At 34.7% G+C, this 25174-nt stretch overlaps 1 protein-coding gene across 1 annotated transcript in view; it reads right to left on the reverse strand.

Moving 5' to 3' along the window:
- IL1RAPL1 (interleukin 1 receptor accessory protein like 1) overlaps positions 1-25174 on the reverse strand; it is a 674122-nt gene that overhangs the window by 264895 nt on the left and 384053 nt on the right. Inside the window, exons 3-4 of the mRNA XM_075491887.1 lie at positions 19160-19346; positions 16971-17124 (exon numbers count right to left, since the gene is read on the reverse strand). Coding sequence (XP_075348002.1) covers positions 16971-17124; positions 19160-19346 — 341 coding nt within the window. The remainder of the gene's footprint in view (positions 1-16970; positions 17125-19159; positions 19347-25174) is intronic.

The following is a 25174-nucleotide window of genomic DNA, read 5'->3' on the forward strand; positions in this document are numbered from 1 at the left end:
ATTTCATTGACCATTAAGACTTGACTCATGATTCGGAAAAAAAAAAAAGAAACTAAATAATCTTAGCTAATTTTTCCTGCTGTGTTAGGCAGAAATAAATCTCCCAGAAAGAAAACAAGGCATTAGCAAGCAATGTTTAAAAGCCTGATTTATAATGTAAGTGTTCACTTTCTTACAGATGACATATGAAAAAAAGATTAGAAGAATTCTAACTGCTTGTCTAGTTGTCGAGCTGCTTCAGACTCACGTTTACAATTTTTGCAGCTTGCGATCTAACCCCTATAACAATGCCTGAGTGGAATACCAGACATGTGGAATCAAGTTCTAAAGGCCATTCAAGGTTATTTTAAAACAATGTGATATGGGGATGCAAAAATCCCACCTTACTTTTACCAGACAAAATAAAAAGTATTTCTCATTTTGCCTAGCTAAAGTGTTGGGCTTTTTTTTAGTGCAGCAGGGAGAGAATGGAGGAGGGATTACAGGCTGTGACAGGTTATTTGTATAGTAAAGCCATATTAAACATTAATTTCACCTTTTAAAAACCTATCCCGATATTCTTTATGTATTTACATTTCAATATTATTTAACAGTTTTGCGTAAGATGCACAGATACTTCTCAAATGACTGTATAGGTAGCCAACATAACCTTAGGGAGGGAGAAAAATAGGTTCATATATCTGCCAGTATTGTTTGTTTTGCTATAATGCCATTTCTATATTAAAAGCAACTAAGCAAGTAAACCAAAATCATGCAGTCCATTACATAGTAACAATTTCAAAGGCAATTTGGAGCCTCTCACTTGTTATGTTACTTAGAATGAGGACAACAATTATAAAGCTTTTTAAACAGGAAAAGGCTGCATAATGCAGTTGAAATCTTTCATGATGACAGGTAAAGGCAAAGCTGACAGGTAAAGGCAAAACTCTTCAATGGATTTCATAGAAATTCTAAAATGATTATGAAAACTACCCTTCGGCGGGAAAAATCATTATTTATTAAATAAGGAAATGATGCCTAGCTCTGCTTTTAGCTGGTGTTTTCATTGGATCAATCTATACAAACCTTGGGCAGTAAGGTTATATAGAAGCACCATTTCAGTGAGATTCAGGTAGGGTACATTCTTCTCCAGCTTCATGCATAAATGCATAATGTAAAAAAATTAACTAAATATTCATCACCTTTGAAATTCTCAAAAAATCTAACTACTCATAATTTCAACTCAGCAAATCTTGTAAAATACCTGTTATAGAGCCTGTTGGTACATAAACAATAAATTAAAAGCCTTATATAACCTTTTTATCAGAAATTAGAATCAAAATTCAGTGTGGTATCTCTGATAGTCATAACAATATCTCAATATACAACCTTAAAAACCAAAATCCATTTGATAGTTTAAAGAATGCCAAATACTCTTCACTGTAGCTGTAGCAGTATTTTACTCTTCCCAATTATTCATATCTTTAATTACTTTTCACAGCGGTTTGCCCTCTTGTTTTTCTCTCTCTCTCTGCTATTTCTTTTATAAATCAGTTATACAGAGTAAAAAGAAATCTAAGCATATTCATTCCACTTAAATTGTTTTCTTTAATGGAATGTCGACAACTATTGTCTTCTGAAGAGCTCCATTGTACCATGGACTGTTGAAACCTACAATGGGTTTTAGAAGCTGTGATTACAGCAGCCATTCATGATGGCAGATACAACTGTATTATTATTCATTTAAATATATTCCCGCCTTCTGACTAGCTCACCACAGTCTTCAGTGTCAATACTGTATTGTGAAAAATGGTACAGATTCCAACAGTAGAGAAAATCATAAACACATTTACAGTAGGTCTTTAGAAAAAAATCACTATCTTCTCTATGTGTGCTTTTCCATCTCTACTAGTGGAAGCTTCTTACTCCTTCCATCTTCACATATTCATTTTGTCCCATATCCACTGAATCTTTCAGGGTGTATTGTTAAAGTCTTCCCGAGCTTCTGTTCCACAGTAGAAGGAAAGATATGTTTGTCTCAAACAAATACTCTGTTTATCCACACTTGTACTGCTGTCTTGGTTTGAAATCACAGCAACCCTTTCCCCTGCCCCCCCGAAAAACTGTCATCTTATTTAGGAAAAAGAGTTTGTGCATCACTATAGGCATAAAAATCTGCCTCTTATAGAAGAGCTTTCTAATAATATATTCTAAGTAAGATTTTTAAATTATCTTTCTCCTGTTAAAAGTGTCTTTTCCTCACAGGGCAGGAAGTCCCATATATTTCTTCAATGACGTGTTACTCAAATTTAGTAAAGGTTAAATACAGCTAAATACTGTTAAAATATGGGGTTTTTTTTCCTCCCCACAAAAACACACACGCACAAGCAACTTATTCTCCTCTCCTCTCCTCTCCTCTCCTCTCCTCTCCTCTCCTCTCCTCTCCTCTCCTCTCCTCTCCTCTCCTCTCCTCTCCTCTCCTCTCCTCTCCTCTCCTCTCCTCCCAGATAAAAAAGTTGGCAAAAATTTTGGAGAAGGAAAAGAGGATTTGTTTGAACTGGGAATGTTTTCTGTTGACTGGTAATCAGTGAGCTCCATTCAGATTTAGTGAATGGGTGTGTGTATGTTTAATTATAAACACTTAAATATGTTTAATTAAAAGTACAACAGGTAAAATTAATTTTAAAAGTCATGTGAATATGCTTTATATTTGAATAAGTAAAAAATCATCAATTGTCTCTTAGCTGTAGATGAATGCACTTTTCAGCCTCTTTCAAATCTTTTAACATAACAACCCACCACTGCAGTGCGAATGATTTTTTTTTTTTTTTCAAAATCCTATACAGACTAGAATAAAGCAGGAAAATACAAATAGTGTCAATGCAAACCCACTTCAGTATTTTTATTCTAAGACAGACCTATTCCAGCACTGGTCTAGCATCTCTTTTAATAGCTGAAATTGCAAAAAACAACTTTTTTCTATCCTAACATGCCAATAATGCTGAAAGGCCTCTAATAAAATAAATACCCTTTTGCTATGTGTGGCAAAGAAACAATCCATACCCTGAAAATTTAACAGTATTTCAGTTAATTTAACTGATGTTATCAACTGCCATAAACAAACAAGAATTAAGACCCCCTCCAATTCAGTTCTTGAGCCAGAATTGCATTTCATACTCTACTCATTTCATTTACTCTTCCATTATGTACATGAGTAGGAACTATAAGGACCTTCTACACATGTAGCTATTCATTCTGTAGCAATTTACTTATTAAAAAAGTCTCCTTTCTGCTCACAAAATCCTTTTAAAATCCCAAGAGTAGATTCATCATTTTTCTATTGACTCAGTATAGTATTTTTAATCAAGTTAATGCAAGTTTTCTGTCCTTTGATACTAAGAAGCACTCAGTTTAATAAGGAAACTAGGTCAGCTGGAATGTTTTTTTAGAAGAGTTACTTTACCATACATTCAAAAGTGGAAAGAAAATTATCAAGTCATGAAAGTCTTTTAATTTGGCCTGTAAGGCCTAAAAGACTAATTTATATTGTTTGGATTTGTTTTATCTTTGCTGAATGAAGTAACATTTTTCAGAATTGCTGTTTTAAAAAGATAGGTCAGAAAAAAACAAGTGACACTGACAACTAAAAGAAATTATCATGTTTCTTATGGAATTATTAAGTAATAACAGGACCTTGAACTTGTATTTAAAGATAATATTTTCTTCCAACTTACATAAACTACAGCATAAAGTAAGACATTTTCAGTGCTTTATGCTTTCTGTCCACCCCATAGCAGACATATATACCTGTATATCTTTCAGAGTGGAGTTTATAAATCATTGTTCCCTCAGCTTTATGTGCATATCAAATCTACTATGACAGATCACGAGGATGTTCATGAACCACATAGACAAGAAGACACCTAGAGCAGAACAGTACAGAACTTATCTATTGAAAATATGAGATGTAATCTGCCAGCTAGCATTTATAATATATTAGAATAAGGCATTACAGAGCACATACAAAAGTATTTTGAAATGTCCTTGACTTTTAAGAAGCCAGAATAGCTCTTTCAAATATCTTTCTCCTTCAATGTTTTGAGCCTGTCTTTGTCAGAACAGTAGCTGCATAGGACTATTTCCTATTAAGTGTACAGCTTTTTATTTGTGCACAAGAGTAGGGAAAAATAAATGCTTTTTCTGTTATGATCACATAATTTCCAGTAAATGTGACATTATCCACATTTTGCAAGTGTCTTTTCTTCCTTAATCTCTGTGGCTGCCCTCCTATTCATCCTAAGAAACTGTCATTCCTCAAATGTGACCAAAAAGTCTAGATATTGGTAGCTGTACAAAAATGAAAAACAGTTCACCTAGCCTTATTTTTCTTTTTTCCTGCAGATGTCGGAGTAGCTCCTCAGAAAACTGAATTTGCTCAAAAAAATCTAGATTTTTTTTTTAAAAAAGCATATGCAACCCACACAAAGGAATGAGCCTATTTCTATTTAAATTAGCTTATCACAATGCATTTTTTGCCCTTTGCCAAGTTATTCATGAGTGACTTTTTGAATTCTGAATGCTAGCTCAAAAATTCCGAAAAACTAATGGAATTGTTTTGAAGGAACAAAACACCTGAAAAATCAAAACAGGCTTTCAGCAATGCTCTGCCACTGCATGGAGGGCTGACCGCTCAACCAGAGGCTGTGGTTGCTCTGTTTCTTGGGTGGGGGTAGGTAGGTGCTCCCTTCAGTCCCGCAGAAGCAGTGGTCCCTGCAGCCTCCATCCGCAGCAGGTTACTCTTACGCTGCCTTCCTACCAAGCCTGGGCTTGTCCGCTGCAGCTGTCCCAATCTCCCACACAGGAGGATGAGCAGACGGGTGGCTTGCAGAGGGCAGGAACAACTGCAGCAGTGTTTGTGGGGAGGCAGGGTGGCCCCTTTGGAGGTGCCCGCTGCTGCCGCCAAGACCCAAAGTGCATCGCTGGTCTGTGCTTTCAAAGGGCGGGCTAGCAAAATGAGAGAGGCCTGTTTCGGTCATTGAAATCACAAACTATGTCAGATTCAGGGGGGCTGGTATGTTAGGACAGGTCCAGCACGGGTTGCTATAAGGCAGCTGGTGCTCGGGCTCTAGCACCAGGCACTAAGCTGCGGAGGAAGCAGGTGTTCACAGCGAGTAACGCTTTGCTGCGCGTGGAAGAGACAAGGCAGAGCTGTATGACAACAAAATAAAAATCACATCTCTCCTCAAGTTCTTTACCCATCTGGGCATTAATGCCAGTTGATATCAACATTAAAAATGCCCCGTTAGAAGACACAGGTAAGTAGTGAACAGAAGTAGGTAAGTAGTGAACAGAAGTAGTACTTTAAAATAAACTTACCATCTCTACACTGAAACATCGTAACCCACCTACTTACTAATCAAACATATATTCTGTTTACTGCAGCTCTCAAATCAAAACCTTTGCTTTCAGAGAGGACGCAATTTTCTTTATGTTTAGTTTGAGTTGTATTCAGAATACTGAAATACAAAAGGAAAGCTTTCAGTTGTCTTCTAAATACAGTCATCACTTTTAAAGAAAGCACAGAATGGAAAAGGGTATACTCTGTGTTACATGTGAAGCACAGTTTATTCTAGCTGCCAAAATGAATCAAACCAGTAATATTTTAATAAAAAAACCCTATACTTATTTTGCACAATGCAGCTAGCTTAAAGGAATGCATATTGTGATTCCATCCTAGGAAAACCTAAATACCATGAAAAACAATAATAGTAATGTTGTTGTAGACATGATGGCTTAGACGAAACAAGGTAGAAGCAATATATTTTATTAGACCAGCTGGTATATTAAGCCCCTGAGATCTGAAGACAACCTTGTACACCCAAAAGCTGGCTTATTTTTTTCAGCTGTACATCTCGGTCTAAAAAACAAATAACATTTCTACTACATATTTTTTCTTGTCTGCTTCAAAAAGTTGTCATCAATTTTTGGACTTGTTTTATAACAATAAAATATTATGTAGAGCCAGCTTACCATTTCCAAAGATTATAAACATAACAACTGTGAAACCTTAAAGTAGGATTCATATAATTTAGATGCCGATATTATAAATCTACATTTGAGTTTTTCACCTAAAGTTCCTTTGATAGTCAAGAGATGGAAGTGGGACTTTGTATAACACAACTCATCTGATGTTTCACACATTGGCATTAGGAGGAGACAAGTCATGCCATGGAATTGCTATAAAGAGCAACTAGCTTATATGCAGATAAGTAAGTATTCAGTGTAATAATAAGTAATTATGCAGTGCTGTAAGTATTAAAGTTAGGTGAGAGGAATCTTACCTCTAGAGAAAAAACACACAACGGATCATACACTCACCATAAATAAACCTCCCACAACTTGAGTAAAATTATGCTGTGGGACTGTTGACTCCATAAAGGGCTTATTAAGGACTGAGAATGTTTCTTGTCATATCCTGTGTCTGGAGAAATATCATCATCTTGTTTAACATAGGAAGGATGCAGTGAGGAGAGATAGAATCATTTAGAAAGGGAGAAAACTCACAGGCATCTTTCTATTCTAGTTCCTCCCTCTCCACTTTGTTTAAAGAATATGGAGGAAATCCGCTGATTTATATCACTCTTCAATCTTGTTTCTATGAAGTTATATCTCCTATTGTTAAATTAATGCAGTTCTGGATGCGAATATAATACTCCAAAGTGAAAAGAAAAACTGTATTAAAGAAATGAAAAATGTCATTGCTGGTTCCAATTTCTTTCTCATATTCAAACAATTACCCTGTGTTATCAACTTCCCACAGAAAAAAAAATAAGTTGGTGAAATTGTTTTCCTATATTAAGCTCTCACACAGATAAGTAAAACATGAGAAGTTAAATTATGATATAATTTTGATTTATTCATTCCTATTCCTTTTCACCTATCTTTCATTTTTAAACTTTTCAGATAAAGTACCCTAGAACAGAAAATTTGTTCTCCTGACTGCTTTACTTTAGCCCTGTACTTTTTCCAGTAAGCCAGTAGCTGTTTTATCCATACTGATTCCAGTAAGAATAGGATCAAACTATTCACCAAGTGAGTAAAATAGGAAGAACTATAGTTTCAGATAGATCCAAAATTAAAAACTGTATTGTAGAGTCATCTAAAAATAGACGGGCAGGTTTTCCCCTTTTATTATGGTAAAAAAGATTTAATCTTCTGTTCATTCTGTTTTGGATGGTCACTATGCAGCTATCATGCCTTTTTTCCTGTTACTAAAACATGATGCAAGTATTTTTAAATTTCTTTTTAAAAAGTAATTGATTAATTAATTTAAAGAAATTGCATGAGAGAGTAACCAATAAAACACCAAGGCGATTTGCAGCGTTGGTTTTTTTTTAAATCTGATTTCACTTTTTTAAATGAATTTGAGTTCTGATCTTTCTCAACAAAAAAGCCAGAAGATGAAATATTGACTCTCTTAAGTCAATGGGCAAACTGCCACTGATCTCAAAGAAACCAAGATTTCACTCTTGATTCACACTTGTAAAACAATTCCATGTAAAACTTATTTCTTAAATTTGATATGAACTGTTGTTCCATTGTTTGTGTACTATATTTTAGATGGTTAATTAATACTGTGAGGCAACAACATGAAAAAAAGCCTGATAACTTCTTTTTTGGGGGATGGCGAAGGGCAGAGGACAATATTTCTGAGGTCATCTCAAGACATGAATAGACTTTAAGATAAGTGTAATTTTGATATAGTGGTATACATCTCAGATTATTTCTACATTATTTCGATGTTACTGTTCTCTTAATGCTGTACCCAAGCAGGTAATGCTGCAGTAAAAATGAGATGCCTTTCTTCTTCTTTAAACAAAGGTTTTCTGCCTGTAATAACAATTGCAATGATTTCAGATACATGTATTTTCTGGAATTTCTTGCTGAATGTATGTACTACCAATATCGTTTCACATAGTAGCTGTGAGTTAAGAGTTTGACTAAACCAACTGAAAGATCTTGAAAACAATGTAAAATTGCCCTCATTTTAAAGCTAAATATTCAGTTAGTGTAATTGTGTACAGACTGTTTTTAAGGATGTGTACAGATTGTTTTTAAGGATGGAGGCAAGACGAGGTCCATATGCTACCGTATTTGTACATTTTATACCCTAGTTTATTAAAATACCATCCTGGAAGACTCTACTGTACACATAAATTATCTAAAGATTTCAAAGAAAAGCTAGGGAAATGATAAATGCTCGGTTAGGACAATATTGTTGGATTTAACATACTCTAGGGGATCGTAAAAGTAAAACGAAGTCTTCTGATTCCATAGCAATAATACAAAACATTAACATTGAATGTCATTTAACTACATTTTAAAAGGTTGCTTAACAAGCATCTTGGGTGCTTTAAGAACAGATTTATTTAATTTTTGTAACATCTTATTGAACTAAGGGTTTATAAGTCTTTTATGTCTTTAGTAGTCACTAACACAGTTTTGTGAGAAACATTTTTTCTACAGTTTCCTTCTCTCTGTAGAATGGAGCTCATCTTAACTTCACCACACTAAACTGAAACAATGGGAAGCAGCACCATGGTAACATCATCTCCTCAAAATGTTTATATTTCAGTATTCTGATATGACTCATGAAGAAAGGGAAACTGACTCACACAAACAAACTTCCATCACACCAAGAAATAGCATTTCGCTAAATTTTTCTCAATTGATGTAAAAAACACTTTTTTTTGGAGTTCTTATTTTTTTACATTAGTTTTTAACCTTACACACAAAGCCACAACTGAAAAACAAATCTGCAGTAAAAAAAAAGCCTAATACAAGTTTAAAAAGTCATCAGGTTCCTAATAACAATACTATGGATAGAAATAAGCAAAAATGTCATAGTTTTAACAACAGTATACACAGCAACATACCGTGCTTGTTACATAATATCTAATTTAGGTGGAATTCTTAATTTTCACCCGCGAATAAGAAGATTTCTTCTACTGATAAAGACATGTTAAAACACCCCCTTAACTTTCACTGACACCATATTGTCAACAGGGAGTACAGAACTCCAACAAAAGTCATGGCTGCACCATCAATTATACTGTTTCGTAGCATCTGCCCAAGTAACTACCACAAGTCCTACATATTTTTTCCATTCATTTACATTGTATGAGATAAGCAGAGGCATCAACGGGCATGACACACAGTGAACTAGGATGATTAAAATAAGCTCACAAATACTGAAACTTACTTTAAAGTACTAAACACAAAACTTTCTAATATGTCTCAGGGTTTTATAACTAATGTTCTATTTTCACATTATCCACACAAAAAGCCGCAAGAGACTGATGACTTCTCCTCTTCTGAAGATACACTATTAGGTAGAGAGGAAGACCTAGGTTATAGCAAGGGAAGTGCAAAATAAGGTGTACTTGTATAAAAAGCATCAGTAAAATAAGAAAAGTCAGCAATAGTGGCCATGTCCTGGAGGAATTTTTGACAAATAACAGAAAAATATAACAACTAAGAAGGAGAGGATATTATACAAGGTATTTTATGAATGAATTAGGACTTCGTCCAGAATGACGAGCATATAAATGTATCAATCACCCAAAAGGAACACATTATTCATCAAATCTAATTTTAGGCAGAGGAAACTCTACTCCTTCTACAGCCCATAGAGGTTGCCTTATAAATTCTGACCACCCAACTCTGTCTAAATCCCTGAATTACCGTCTAGAGGAGCTTCTGTCTCTCCAGTTATCTCCAATTATTAAAGCTGGCCTTTGTGAACACCGCAATTTGGCATATCACAAAGGTAGAAATGTCAGAAGGCCACGAGCAGCAAGGTTCAAAATAGAGCTGGGAATCTGTCTCCCTTTAACTTATGCATCTGTTCTTTCGCTAAGTTGCTGAAGTTGGTTTTCTAATTCATAATTTCATCCTATAACATACAGTACATGACATCATTTGCACTTACTTTAAAGTAAAATACATAAAGCTTTGCTCATTGCTGTCTTCGTATAAGGCTGGTTTTGAATAACCCACTAACCACATTTACAATGAATATGTTAAATGAACATTTATAGAGAATGTTTTAATCAAATCTCTGCATAACATTCTGATTATTATTACTCAAATGCACACAGGAGATTAATTTAGACCCTTGTTTTCAGCCATACAAAAATGATTGCACTATAAAAGAAGATCTCTCATTTCTAATTAAAAAAAACATCCAACCCACTCTTCAGCCATGAATTTGTTAAACCTACAGGATTTTATGTATTATAAAAATGCTAGGTTGGTATTTTGAACATGCTGCTTTCATAATGAGTCTATTGTTTGCTTTATATTTTATTAGTCTTTGCACAGAATAAATAGAATTCCTATCTGAATATATTCTGGAGTTGAATTAAATTCATGATGAACAAAAGGAATGAGCATCAGCTCTGGTAATTATTAGGATCAGCTGAAGCAAGGAGGGGCTGGGTGCATTCAAAATGGTTCATCCCTGTCATTAACTGCAGAAACCAAGCAGAGTCTGTTCTTAAGCTCCAAATGCTTGGAAAAAAACCCATCTTTGTTCTTTAACACTTTTCTCACTTAGCACCTGCTAAAAAAAAAGAGGTACATGCTTATTGCAGCACCTTTCTGCATTCCAAGGTGTTGAGGGAGAAAGAGCAGCAGAACTGGAAAGAATTAATGCCAACATTTTGGGGAAAAAAGGGTGCACATTTTGTCTTACATGGTTAGAATACAGACCACTTAAAGCAGGCTAAAACCTTCAAAGTCATGTCGTGTCCCGTCCCCCCCCCCCCAAAAAAAAGGTGACTGGCCATGTGTATAAGATCCAAATGTAGTGAGCTGTGAGGCTAGGTATATAATTGAATTATAATTATTTCTTCATACTATTTATTTTCATAGTGGACTTTTCAGCACTAAAAATACATGCATACTTATGATTTTTAAGATTTTCTGCTGTGCTAAAGATGACTAATTCTGTCAGAAAGCAAAAGAAACAAAGCTTATTCAACAAATTCCAACCATTAAGTAACCCTAAGAGAGTCAACTACCGTATAACTGTGAAACAGACAAATTACATTCTTTTTTTTGCCTAAAAAAACTGAAGATGAAAAAAGTTATGGGTAGTAGACAGAAAAGAGTAAACTGGTACTTTCAAGATTATTGCAGAAATATTTTAAACCAAGCAGACTAAATTTAAATAATAAAAAGACTTGTATGAATTTACATTAAATTTAGTATTGCTAAAGCTTGATTGTGAACATGCTCAAATTTCTAAATCTAAAATTGCTCATTCCAGCAGGAGTTGTTTTCAAGGGGACTTTAAGGGCACTAATCAACGAATAAAGACAATAAAGGATATCTCTGAGGAAAGGCTTCAGGAGTAAGAACATACTGATTAGCTCTGATTCCATCTGCAAAGTATAAGGGCTTTTCATTGTAACAGAATGGAAAAAATATTTTAATATTTAAAACTAAAAGACATGGAGGAATTGAGTAAGTAATGCTCCAACTGCAAGGCTGACGGGGTCTGTTTGTTTTATGATGTTCATCATGGAGAATTATTTGATATTGCAGTGGGGACACATATACTTTCTCTTAGACGCAAGCTGGACTTCATTTGACCTGAATGAAATTCTGCAAAAGTGGAAACAGTTTGTGCTTGCAAATGTCTTGGTAGTATAAGTAACAAAAAGAATATTACTAAACCTAACTTTTAATTAAAAGAAATCACTGCTGGAAAATATTTTTGACCCATGTTGTGCAATATGACTAAATTAATATTATGCTGTTAAAACATGATTCTTTCCCAAGTCTGAACATACACTTAATTAAGTATGTCACAGAGAGCAGGTATGCCTTAATTAAAATTCCACATATAAAAGAAAAAATTGCTAATCTGACCAATCCGAAGGTATAAATGTCTACAAACATTTTTGTACGCTGTAGGACTTTTTAGAACGTGTAATTACATAACCAGAAACCAAGAAGCACCACTTACGCTGTTTCTGTGAATATTTTCATTAGTTACAAGCTAGAATAATCAGTGCATAGTTTGTATTTTGCAAAGCAGATCATTTCTAAATCAGATCTCAGAACAATAAGGAAATTGATTCAAATCATTTAGATGATAATATATTTTCAGTGTGAGATACAGATCTTCCAAACAACATTAAAATCAAAGCTAAAAGAATTATCCTAATAAAAACCTGAAAGATACATCCATATTCTAAGAAGAAATCATATTCTGGATCAGAAGTAAAGTATATACTTATTCTTGATAAGGAACAGCTACATAACATTTGAAGATTTTGTGTATTATTTACAAATGCTAGTGCCATGCTGCTGCCATTAACAAGACTTTTTTCATAAAACCAAAAATACGAGCACTAGATATGGTTGTTACTTTAAAGGTGTACCTAAGGTGGCATTCAGTGCTTATAATTTAAGCTAAGAATGGGCAATTTGTTTTCTCATTCTTTAAAAGGGGGGAAAATAATCTTTTTCCATGGCTTAGGGATTTTCAAATGCTACAGTTAGATGAAATGGATACCACCTATAAAATGAGTTTGACCTTTTTCAAAATGTTTGAATTTCCTTCTTTTTTTTTTTTCCCCCCCAACTTTAATTCTAAATCAGAACACAAGCCATTCCATATTCCACTATAAGGCGCATAGGTATGTAAGGTGTGAAGCACTGAGGTTATGACAACAAGCATACACAATATCAATATTGAAAATAATGTGCCTATATAATTATATCCACAGTTTAATAGTCTGTAATAGCAACAATGGTTTCCCTACAGGAGACAGCAAGGCTGCCAAAGTGCATTGTGTGGAAAAGTAAAGGGGATCCTGAAGTTAGTGATCTTCCACAGTGCCCAGAGAGAAGGAGAGGCGAGGAAGGCAGGCTGCTGCCACGTCCCACCAGCGTCGCAGCTGGCTCACCCTGCCTGCCTTAAGTAATCCAGGAGCTGCTACTTAATTTACAGTATTGCAGTTGCTTATACATATGGCCCTGTTCTTCCAACAAACTCTTATGAAGATGTTCTACCTTCTACTCTAATTGCTATGCGTAATACTAGAATGAAGGCTTTTTATGACTGTTTATAAGGTCAAGAAAACGGTTTCTAGCCTTTCTCATATTGTCTGAAGACATCCTATCTTTTATTTTCCAGTAAGATTTATGTTATTCTTCCTTTTTTATTAAGAGAGCAATGCACTCCTGTCTTAAAAATCACTAGGAACTTCAGGTTACTCTGAATGTCAGTGTACTTTCAACACTCTTACAGGATACATCCCTCACATGTAGTTATGTGCGTAGGTCCCCTCAGTATTAGGTCTGCCATTCTAATTTAGGTAGATCTATGGTGCCAATGACTTTAGAATTTGAGATTCAAACTTGTGTGTATTTGAAATAAAGAACACATATATTATTTGTGTAAAGTACCACAGGAAGTCTGTGCAAGAAATGTTTAGCATCTCTCCCACCCCACAAATTCAGCAAAGGATCATTCTCAGGAAGTCTTAATAGCTTTTTTGTTTGATTTTTTTAATAGAACACCTAAACTATCATTTGAAAAAAAGACTGTTTACAATAAATAACTTCAAGACATTTGTACAAATGACTGCCTGGGCACAAATTTAGTTTCCAATCTGAAGAAAAGTTTTCAGTAAAAATTGTTCAGAGATAGCTTATCCACTGAAATAATGCTACTTTCCAAAATAATCATTTTTATCTTGTTCATTCCGATTTGAGTTTTGGAGAGCCAAAGGAAGAAGAAAATTTTAGGTAACTGGAGAGTATCCCTATGATTGTGTAACTCTAACTGGATATTCTGCCTGTTTCTCCTTGCCGCTAAGAGGTAGAAGGAAGGACAAGAATGCTGCTTTAATTCAGTTCTCCTCTCTGCTTAACACACTGAATCCTGTTATGTCAACAACCAGATACCTATGATTTCTTAGCAAAATAATTAACCATTTGATTTGTTACTAGGTAATGGTAATAATGCACAAAGGCGGATCTTCAGCTTCTATAGAATACTACAAATGTATACCTATATAATATCTGGCTCATGGATTTCTTGCAGCAGAGGTAGGGTTTTTTTCCTGTTTCTAGAGGAAAGACAGTATATTCAAGGAAAGAAATGTAGAAAGCCCAAATTCCAATATTACTTAAACACATGCATGGAAACATAGCACACAGAAAATGGAAAAAAATAAGTGACTCTGTTTTCTCACGATGGGTTTGTGATGGTGGGACACCCACAATTACCACACAAGGTAATGTTACTGAATACAGAGAGTTATTTTCATAAATCCCATTTTGATAAACACATTACTAGGTGATAAACACATAACAACTTCCCATACGTTCTGGAAAGTCTGAGGCAAAGTGATAATTCTTACTCATATTTTTAAAATTCTTTTATTCTAACTAAAAAGTATGTTTGAAAGAGAAATTTCAAATGTCTCTAGAAATAATTTGTTCACTCCTTGTGGAGCTGGGATTTATTGATGGAATTTGTTCTTAGCAATGGTTCACACAAACGCCATCATTTATTGATACTGCCTGGAGACGTGTCGGAGACTGTAGGTCAGAAAGACACAACATTCCTTTGTTTCAATTAATTATGTTTTCATTAATACAGTAAAGCAATCAACTATCAATTTTATTTTCTACTTTTAATTTGACATTTACAACATTTATTTCTCAGTTCCTGAATTAAAGTTTAATTCCTTTTTCAAAATAAACAAACAGTCCCTTCCACCCCCCCATCTATTCTATATATTCCTCAATGTGTGTCCAGGGCAATTCAAACTGTTTTTCAGCTCACAGAGAAAGCGTAAGGCACCTAAACTGTGAATCTCCTCCTATAAGGCATTGATAAAAAGTTTTATCAAGACATCAATACAGAGATAGTATAAAATTAGTAGTACTATAAGTAAATCTGTTTGTTTCGTTTAGTCACATAATATTATAAAGATGGTATGAAGACCTACAGTACTACCCAAGCAGTTTAGTAATTTGGAGGTTGTCCTTACATCTGCCGGGGTTTGCAGAGGTGGAAACTGAATTATTCCCACCATATGCATTCATTCATTTTCAGCACATCAAAATCAGCCAAGTCTCTTTCTGTCTCTGTCTAGTTAAACATTAAATACTGAACTCCTACCTACACCACAAGTGATGAATTACATTTTTAAACTATTACTACAAATAGTAACATGCATGTCATTCCAATGTTTTTTTCTTTCTCCTTTCTGTCAGTTTGAGTCTGTTTGAAATACTGCTGTGCAGTGGAGCACCAACCATAGGGACAGAAGGGATCACCTGAGGACTAGGGGAATATGTACTCTTCAAATCCATACCTCATAAATTGCAACCGATAATTGACAACCTCCTTCTGGTATAAATCAAATTCTTGAAGACTCTGTCTCTGCTTTCTTCATATGAGAGTCAATCAAACAGAGTATATGGATGTTTACTGTGAGGTTAATCACTAGACAGTAATTGCCTGTCTGTACTAACCAAATAAATCAGTTCCATACAAAAGAAAAATTATGAAGAGATCCTGGATATTGAGCTTAAATAAATATGATTGATTACTTGAACTCTCTCAAAACAACATAAACAATATGATTTCCAGACTGGAAAGAAAATTACAAACCATAATTCACTATAATCTCGATAATGTGGAGGGCAAATGGAATACATTAAAATAGAAACCAAACCTTTCACCATAAAAGGAAACTGTTATAATTCAACCTAATGCACAATGTAAAGTGCTGTAACTAATTGTCGATGCACAATATATTTATATATTAGATACTAAAAAGGAACAAGAAAAGGCCACAGAACTCCTCTAAGATTTGTGTCTTGGTTTATTTGGTACTTTGAAGGTGCGAGAACTTACGTATACAAACATCTTTGTCAAACGTCTGAATCTAGTTCACCTCCAGTTTGCCAAGAAAATCCTGTTTCTGCCTTCTTTTAGGGAATATCCTGTGGAACTGCACTGCATTACAGAGATCGTGATGTATTCCTGTCTTCTAATGTCATCCTATAATTCTAGAGGCTAATTTTCTACCTTAGGTGTATGTTCAGCTAAATTATTTACATGTTTGTAAAACAGGTTAGAGGTCTAGTGAGGAACTGAAAACTTAATGGACCATTCTTCATACTGTTCTGCCACTGTGGACATTATGGTATATATTTTGTTTTCATCTATGATGGATTTTACATATTGACATGGTAGTTTTAAATGCAGATTATATTAAATGCATCCTCTTCAACTGCTGTTTGCTAAATTATAGAGTTCATTTATGTTACATAATTACTCTGTGGAACTTGATACTTCAAAATGGTTTTCAAGTCAAGAATAAAAGCATTAAAAAATAATCAGAGTAATGTAAAATAGGTTAATTGGTAACCACGGCACATGATGATTGAGATCAGGAAGTTCTTGAACTATAAACTACAGAAAGCTGGGAGAGAATACCAGGGGAAGAATGCAATCATGCTTCAGCCATGCGCTGTTCACCCAGTTGCAATTGTCTCACTGGGCTAGAGCTGCTGCTATTGGGTTGTAGCTACAGCTATTCTTATGTCCCAAGGCATTTAACCACATGAAGTATGATAGACTTAATGTTCGTATTTTTTGTTAGGGGTAGTGCTTGCTGAAGCTACCTATTCCTTGTCCACATTTTCCATTCAAAACCAAGAACTATCCACAAGCTTTTGCAATAGACCAAAACTCAGACTTCTTCAAAATGTTATACATATTACTGTGAAGTATTCAGGACAGCTTTGATGTATCAGCTGTTCATATCTAGGCACACAGCAAAGTTTTGTGCAAAAGCGGTTTATGTAGGTACATTGACTCAAATGCGCACAACTCAAATCACAATATTCAATGTTTTTTCTAAATATAAGAGATAGCAAGAGCCTGTAATTACCTGTAACTGTTAATTCCGTAGTTCTTCTGACAATAAAGAATCCATATTTTAACTCACAAGTGTAATTTCCAATGTCATCCTCTCTAACTTCCCGAATGACAAGAGTGTCCTTTTTAAACACAATACTTGATCTCCACGTCTTTGACTTGCATTCCTGTTTAAAGATAATATAACACTTCAGTGACTAGGTTCTTACACTTAAATTGGACCACTGTTGACAATGTTCTCAAAGCCAAGAAGGCTAGGCAAGAGCTCAGGCTAGTTATGAGCTTTACATACACTAAATATCTGAAAATCCAGTTCAGTTAATGTTGATTAAAAAGAAAAAAGACTATAGAAATTTATCATCTGACTTAATATTTGCCCTCTGAGAAGAAAAAGGAGTTGATTCCTTTGGCGGTTTTCTTTTGACAATAGTTTGCTGAGGGGCTCCTATTTCATTTACTTATTTGCCATTACACTTATATCTGCAATCCATGACTGTTGTATTACCAGTAGCTACAGGTTGCAGGGGAGAATTTTTTTTTAATTTATTTTTTAAGAAACTTATAAATAAAAAAGTAGAGAAACGGAAGAATATGAGAATGAGGAGAAATGAGGTTCAGTTATATATCTCTTTCTAAAAATATCTTAGAATCAAAACTCTCTGAACTCTTAGAAGAGTACGTGAGGTTTGTATCTACAAAAATGGGTTAGCATTTCAATCTTTACTACCTAAACATTACTTTTTATGCTATAATACAGAATACATATTTTTGCATGCATGCTTCTTAGCTCCCTAAAATTATTAACTTATTTTCACCTAATTAACCTAGGTACTACTTGAAATAGCTTTGAATAGCCTTAGTATTTCTAGGTTTTCTAATTTTTTTTGTACTGCAGACCAGTATATTTATAAGCTATTAGAAAAGGGATTGGTGCTTTTCATAAGAAAAATGTCTTTTGATGAACTGTCACAAAATATTTTATTTGATTATTTTAGCATAATCATTGTTTATACAGTAAGGGCTTTTTAAAAATGTTAAAGTATAAGAGGTCGTTTGAGTTCATTCACACAAATACTGTCAATGACTCTTAAAAAGCCAATCTTTTGAGGTCTTCTTTAAGAAGCCAGCCATAGTTTTAAATTTGATAAAACTTCAGGTATATATTGTATTACAAACACAAAATCCAAGATGACTATGAGCAAATAATTGGTTACATAACTCCCATCTTGGACCTACTGTCAGTTAATTCTGCCAGAATCCTTCTAGGCCAGAAGTTTTTACTTAGATGGCATAGTCTTGTGTACCATATTTAAATGCATTTATGTAATCAAGTAAATTATCAGACTTAAAAAAAATAATTAGAATGCATACCAGCACATAGTTAAACTAGGACTTCCTATATACACAGACTTCTGTAGATAACTGTGGACACAAAATACACAGAATCTAAATTTCAGATTTACCGAACTGTTTGGGGACTTTAAATTGTGTGCATTACAGTACTGAGGTACTGAGTATTTCCTGCCGATGGTAAGAAACACAGAACTCAAGCTGCTCTTTATGGAAGCTCTCGCGAGCTGCCCACAGGCAGCACTATTTGCACAAACTTGGCCCTTAAGTAATGATCTAGAAATCAATACACAATACTGAAATAAAGTTATTAATAAAAACAATGAAATCACTGATACTTGCAAGTAAAAGTTAATACGTAAAGACCAAATTTTTGGAAGTCTTTGCTGAATTTTATGCTGCAAAATTAAGCCATTCATTCAGATAACAGCATGCATAGCTACCCTAGTTATATCTTCCAAATAGATTTTATGTCTGAGTTTTTAGAAACATACTCTTTAGCCTGGTATAGCACAAACAATTGCTGTATAAGCAGCTCACATGGCTTTACCTTAGCATATCAAACAAGCCCAGACTGGTAACACTTTTCTTTTTTAGCCCTCTTGTTAGCAGAAAGCTGCCAATTCTTTGACATCCATAAATGGATATTAAGAAAACACCAGCTCTAAAGTTTACTAAAGGAAACATTTGAATCTCTCTCTCACTTAGTTCATTCTTTTCTGTCCTTGATTCTGTTGTCTGTTCTTAACAAGTCTTAAAACAATCCAAGCGGCATATCATATTTAGATCACGAAAATCATCAGAACATTGCATAATATCTTGTTGAAGGTGAAAATCTTTTGCATTCCTTACCTTATACCACAGAATTTCAGGCTCCCTAAATGGAAATAAAAAATCCTCAATTTCAGGGCATGAGATTTCCTTGCTTTTGCTAAGCTCAGCTTTTTCAAAATATTTCATCTTTGAATTGTAGCAGAGTCCAGTGTCATTTTCACCCACCGTCAGCGAAATGGACACTTTCATACAGTAAGTTGAGTTTCTGCAACGCAATAAAAATAGAAATAAAAGTCTAATATGAAAAAAATGCCAATGTATATGACATCATTGTTTTTAAGTCATTATTTTCATCCCAAGCAAAAGATAGAAAAAGAGACATTGTATTTTGTTTGTATTTTATAGCTCTTTATGATAATTTTATTTTTCTCAGCCATTAACTACAATATTTAGAAGGTGTTGGCCTTACCCTGTGACTAGAGGTTTCTTTTTCCCTTTTGTTAAAACTCCTTCTAACATTACTGTTCTTACTGTGTATTTGAGGACAATTTCCCCAAAAGCAAATACGCAATAAAAGCTCCATGTATTTATCAATGAAACTAGACAACCAACTTGCTGACAGACACCATTACAACAGCTCTTAGGGGTGAATAGGTCATGTTGTAGTACCACAGGCAAATGCCAAATTGGAACTTGGACACCACACTGAGAGCCACCTACTCATCACATCTGAGCATGCTTTGAAGTGGAAGTGGAAACCTTTTTGCAGCCTTTGATTAAAATGAGTCTTGTGACCCTTCCAATTATAGCATAAAGGATGTTTTACCTAACGGACTGTTAACTTGTTTACCTTAGCCTTCAATACCTATACTCCCAGGCCAAAATGTTGCTTCTGCATTGCTTACAGTCTTCATTAGTTTGGGCTCTCTCCTGAAACTTGTTACTTCTTCTGCTGCTGGATGTTGATAAACCAGGCAGCCAGAGACTAGGGAACATTGCCTTCCTTCCCGCATTTCACTGTGCACTGTAATTAGGCTCAAAGACAAAATTACTTGAAAAAAATTTTTTTTTTCATTTGAGTTCCAGGTGGGCAGCAAATGAGTGCGTAAAGTTGAGTACTCCCCAGGAACACACTGTGACAATGCAAGATTTCTCTCCTACTGTTTTGTAAATGCATTTGACCTCTGATCTGCTGAAAGAGGATCCTGCAGAGAGCACTGAGGAAACATTCATTTTCTTATTTCCATTCTCAGACTCTATGAGCTGATCGCTGATTTACAACAGTCTTATGTGTATCGGACATGGCAGAATCTCAAAGCTGGCTACATTTTTTCCTCTTTAGATTTCTTAATATCTGTTTCCTTTTTCTGTTCAAGAGGGGACAGAAATGCTTAAGAACAAAGAATAAGAGGAATTTCATTCAAAGAACTCTATAGTCCAATTTTCTAGAGAAAAAGTAAACCTGAAAAGGAAGATATTAGGAATTAGAAAATATTCTTAGAAATGTAAATTCTGGATTGGAATGACCCTTAGCTATCCAGCTAATTCATGGACTTGTAAGAAAGACAAAAACAAAATTAAGTCCTTATAAGGAAGCTAGAAGTATAATTTATTACCCCATCCAAGAATCTGGCTGTATAAAGCAAATAAAGTTGTTGAAACTTTATGCAAAGCAAAGAATGCATACACTGAATATGGATCACTCTTGCTGTTTTCAAGCTGTTTAAGAGCTGATCACCATTCTTACCTATACATGCAATTTAAAATCATACAGTATTTTAAAGAATACATTTTCATTCTGTACATTATGTTACTCCTCCATTAAGGTGCTACTTGGAATATTTATTTATTATGTTGCATGAGAACATCATAAAAAGTTACCTAACTCATTTTTTCCAAATTGGTAATATTCTCTTTCTCTGTTCTTGACATACCTATGCCTTGGAAATAGGGAGAAGGTCTAAACAATCCATCAAGCTCTGAGGGTCAAGAGTACATTAAGTAGATGAGAGGACTCCACTATTGGATGACAGGGAGCAATACATAGCAAGGTATTGGCTATTTAATTTGCAAATTTAAATATTCTCTTTTATTCCTTTCCATGTGTTTGAGCATTAAGTTGTGTTCATATTACTGAATCTCATTATTTTAAAATTTCTAGAAGGAGCTTGGAGGGGAAAAAAATCCCAAACCCCACTTAACTGTCATCCCATTCTCTGAAGAAGTAAGCTAAGTAAAATTGTCATATATGGTTTTTTTGTCTTCCTTCAGTATTCAGAGTGAATTGGCCAAAAAATCTGATTTATGTTTTGGTCTACTAAGAGTTCTGTTCTGCAACAGTGACAACGTGAATTGCCAGAGCTGGAATTCCTTCTGAGGCACATCCAGGTTTCCATCACAACAGCAGATCCTTTACCAGATGCAGCTTAGGCTTCCTGTTCCATAAGAAGAGAGGTATTTTGGAATATCTCGGAATGTTTAAACCCATTGTTTGAGGAGGATGTTGGTATTTAATGACTCAAAGTTGTGCGTGTCTGTGATTTGAATCATATGGATATAAACCTCCTGCAGACAGAAGCACCAATTGACTGAACTTTAAGGTAATTATGTTCTAAACCGTCAGATATAAGGTACTGAAACATTTTGGGTAGATACTTTGTCAGCTGAGTTCCCTAACAGAATTTTCTCTCAAAAGCCCAAAATATCATCAAAAGAACTTAAAGCTCTGGATGTCCCCTGGTGACACAGACTTTCTTATTACAATTCTAAATACTAACTGTACTGTCAATCTGGCTCATCTTGTACGCTGTGTCAGAAACCAAGGCTGTTGGGATGAAACAAAACTCAAAAAGAATTATATAAAAGGCAGAGCAACACAAACAGTATAAGCAAAGGAAACCAAGTTAATGGCCTCACAGAACAGAAAAAGAGAAGGAAAATTAAGCAGTCCCCAGGTGGGAATGAAGAATGACAAGATGAGTTTGCTGATTACAGCTGGAGCATGATGGATACAGTAGATGTGGAGCCCCTCAGCTAGCAGAAAGTGTAGCAGGCAGCAGAGCCCTCCAGCAAGCACGCATATACTGCAGAGGGTAAAAAATGTTCATGTGTTAGAACTAAGAAAATTTTCCATATGTCTCTTACTGGAGGCACCAGATCAAACAAACAAACAAACAAACAGATCTATGTCGTGAGTTCAAGGACATATAAGCCAATAGAAACTCAATGTTACATTCATTATTAAAAGCAAATGCTGCAAACAGTTTTTCTCCTTTTATTCTCCAGTGTGGTCCAAACTGTGGACCTTTATCACTAGGCAGCTACACTTCAAGGCAGCACTAGTCTAAAACCTCAAATCTGCAACAGCTACTTAAGTAAAATTCAGGCAATGAAGATCACACAAGTTATGAATACATTGTAGAGTGTTTACTAGAACTGTATGTGTTTCCTCTTGTCCACGAGACTAACTTGCTTATTAGGACTAGGAAAATATTCATCCATTTGCTACCACTGTTGAATAAAAATTATTTCATATGGTATGACAGAGGCTGCTCCAGTGTTTGACATGGACCCATGTGCCCATCTTCACCCTAACATGTCATTTATACACTACTCATCTATAAATGTTAAAGTAAAAACAATATGGCAATAGTATCTTCTTAAATACATTGATTCCATTATAGGTCTTTTATTTTTGTAGCCATTTATCATCCTTAAAATTTTAGGGCCCAGTAGCAATGGATGTGTGATTGGATCCTGTGATAATGATAGGACAGAAAAATGTATAAAAGGCTTAAATTCTTGATGACTTCTATATCCCAGGAATAGCTGCTCTAATGCTCAGCTTCCCACAGTTCCCTTGAATCAATGGTTCACCTTTTCTTGTCTGATATTATTTAACCTCTTGGTTGTACAGCAGCCATGTGAAAGCATGTAGAGCACTAACTAATGAGAATCTGTTTAAATAAGAACAGAAGACTTCTGCTTTTCACCCTTTTCTCTGCTAGAAATGACATCCACCTCACCTCAGTTCATCAGCACTTATTTCGCCTTAATGTTAGTTGATCTGTAATTGTCATAGATGTAGATTCATATAGGATACCTGTCTATGGGATACCTTGATAGTCAGACCCTGTGATACAGAAGAGTGTGACAGAGTGAAGACTGGAAAAGATCTACATAGAGAACTAAAAGAACATGGTTAAGTTTGAGGAAAAGAAGAGCATGAAGTGTGGAAAAGTCTTGTAAAGAAAACAAAAGTACAGTTGACTAAAGAGGAGATCTTGATGAAACGCAGAAGAATGTAGGTTAAACAGCCACAAATACAGCCACATTACAAAATCTCTTCCTTCTCCAGACAGTGACCCAGAAGTCACTGAAGACTTGCAACACCCTGAAGACTCTGCTTAATTCATGACCCAAGTGAGTATTCTCTAAAATAAGATCAATGGTTATTTACAGTCCTCTGAGATTATCAATTACTATATACAGGTATATCTTCCTTAAATTAAATGGACTTATAGTAACTTGTAATAGACAGGTCTATGCAATACTTTACTCTTACAACCAAATTTATTAGGTAGACTGATTTTTGAAAAACTTAGGATTACAATTAACTATTTCCACAAAACAAACTTAAAACTTGAAATAATTATGAGCAACTGAAACTGTATTATGACTATAACTCATTCATCAGCTCAAGGAATTGCAGTACTTATTGCTATTTAAAAACTTCATTCTTCATATTATGCAATTAGAAATTAAAGTGAGTCAGTAGAGTAAAACTTGTCATCTACCTACGTAAGCCATGCTTTAATATCAGCACAATTACCAACAATAACATTATTAAAAGGTTTTCTTCAACTAAGCTTTTTTGCTGAAGAACCTCCAAACATTTTGAAGAAAAATATTTCTTTTCCTTTCTCTGTTCCTTTTCTCTGCTTGAATTGACAGCCACTTCAGGATGTTGTTTCTCTGAGATGTAGGCTGGAAAATACACACATACATTTCATGTTCTTTTCTTAATTGAAGAGAAGATGGTCAAAGTAGAAAAAAACAAAGGAATACATCATGCATTTTAGGTATCTAGTCTAGAAGCATGTCCCACTTTATTCATGTGGATTTCTACACAAAGGTAGAAACAACAAAACAACAACAAAAAAACACTTAAAGGAAAGACTGCATGGAAAATTGTGGGACTGTTAAAATATCTGTCTCCATCATTGTTCATGTCTAGCAAAGTAAAGACTCTTGTGAAGTTTATCACACAATACCTATGAAATCAACAGTGCTCAAAGATCTACAAACTACCAGGGTGCACAAGTAAAATTCTCTAAATATTTTCAAGGTGTTAGCTTTTGAGTATTTTTTCATATCTGGAAAGGCAAAGATGTATGTATTTCTCATCTAGGTATTTTTCTTTTGATCAAGCAACATGATCATGAGAATATCCCAGAGGATACACTTTTGAACACTACCAGTCAATCAAGTAGCAAAGAAAATATGAGCTGTTGACAAGAATCATGAATGGTGAATGGACCTACAAATACAGAACTTTCACTGACTAATATAAGGCTGAGATCTTGTCTACTAAAATACTTGTGAAGTGGTTCCTTATTGAGTACGAATGACAAAAGCGTACAAATGATAAAAGTAGACATCTGAAAATCTTATTTCCAATGGATTTTTTCTTTTTTTTTTTCAAGAAAAAAAGCCAGAAGTCTGTACTGTAATCCAAAATATCCATGAATGGACATAGATTAACTTCTAAAACTTCAGACAAATGTCTTACAACGAATAACTTTGAGAAGCTTTAAGAAGGCAGAACTTTAGGAGTAGAAAGCTGAAGAATGAGTTTGCTTTAGTAAGATTAGATTATCTTTGTTGGTTGTTTTAATTTCTTTGGGGGTTTCCAAAAGTTTTGCATTTACAAAGACATGACAAAAACATCCTTCTGTTTCATAAAATCAGGTTATTAATCTTATCCTCTAATACCAAACTTCTAACATATAACATTAATTCAGTCTTAGAAGCAAGAATTGAAAAACAATTTGATGAATAAATAAGAGAGGACATTGGAAAACTCTTCACAGC

The sequence above is a fragment of the Mycteria americana genome, chromosome 1 (genome assembly GCF_035582795.1).
Source record: "Mycteria americana isolate JAX WOST 10 ecotype Jacksonville Zoo and Gardens chromosome 1, USCA_MyAme_1.0, whole genome shotgun sequence".
Lineage (NCBI taxonomy): Eukaryota > Metazoa > Chordata > Aves > Ciconiiformes > Ciconiidae > Mycteria > Mycteria americana.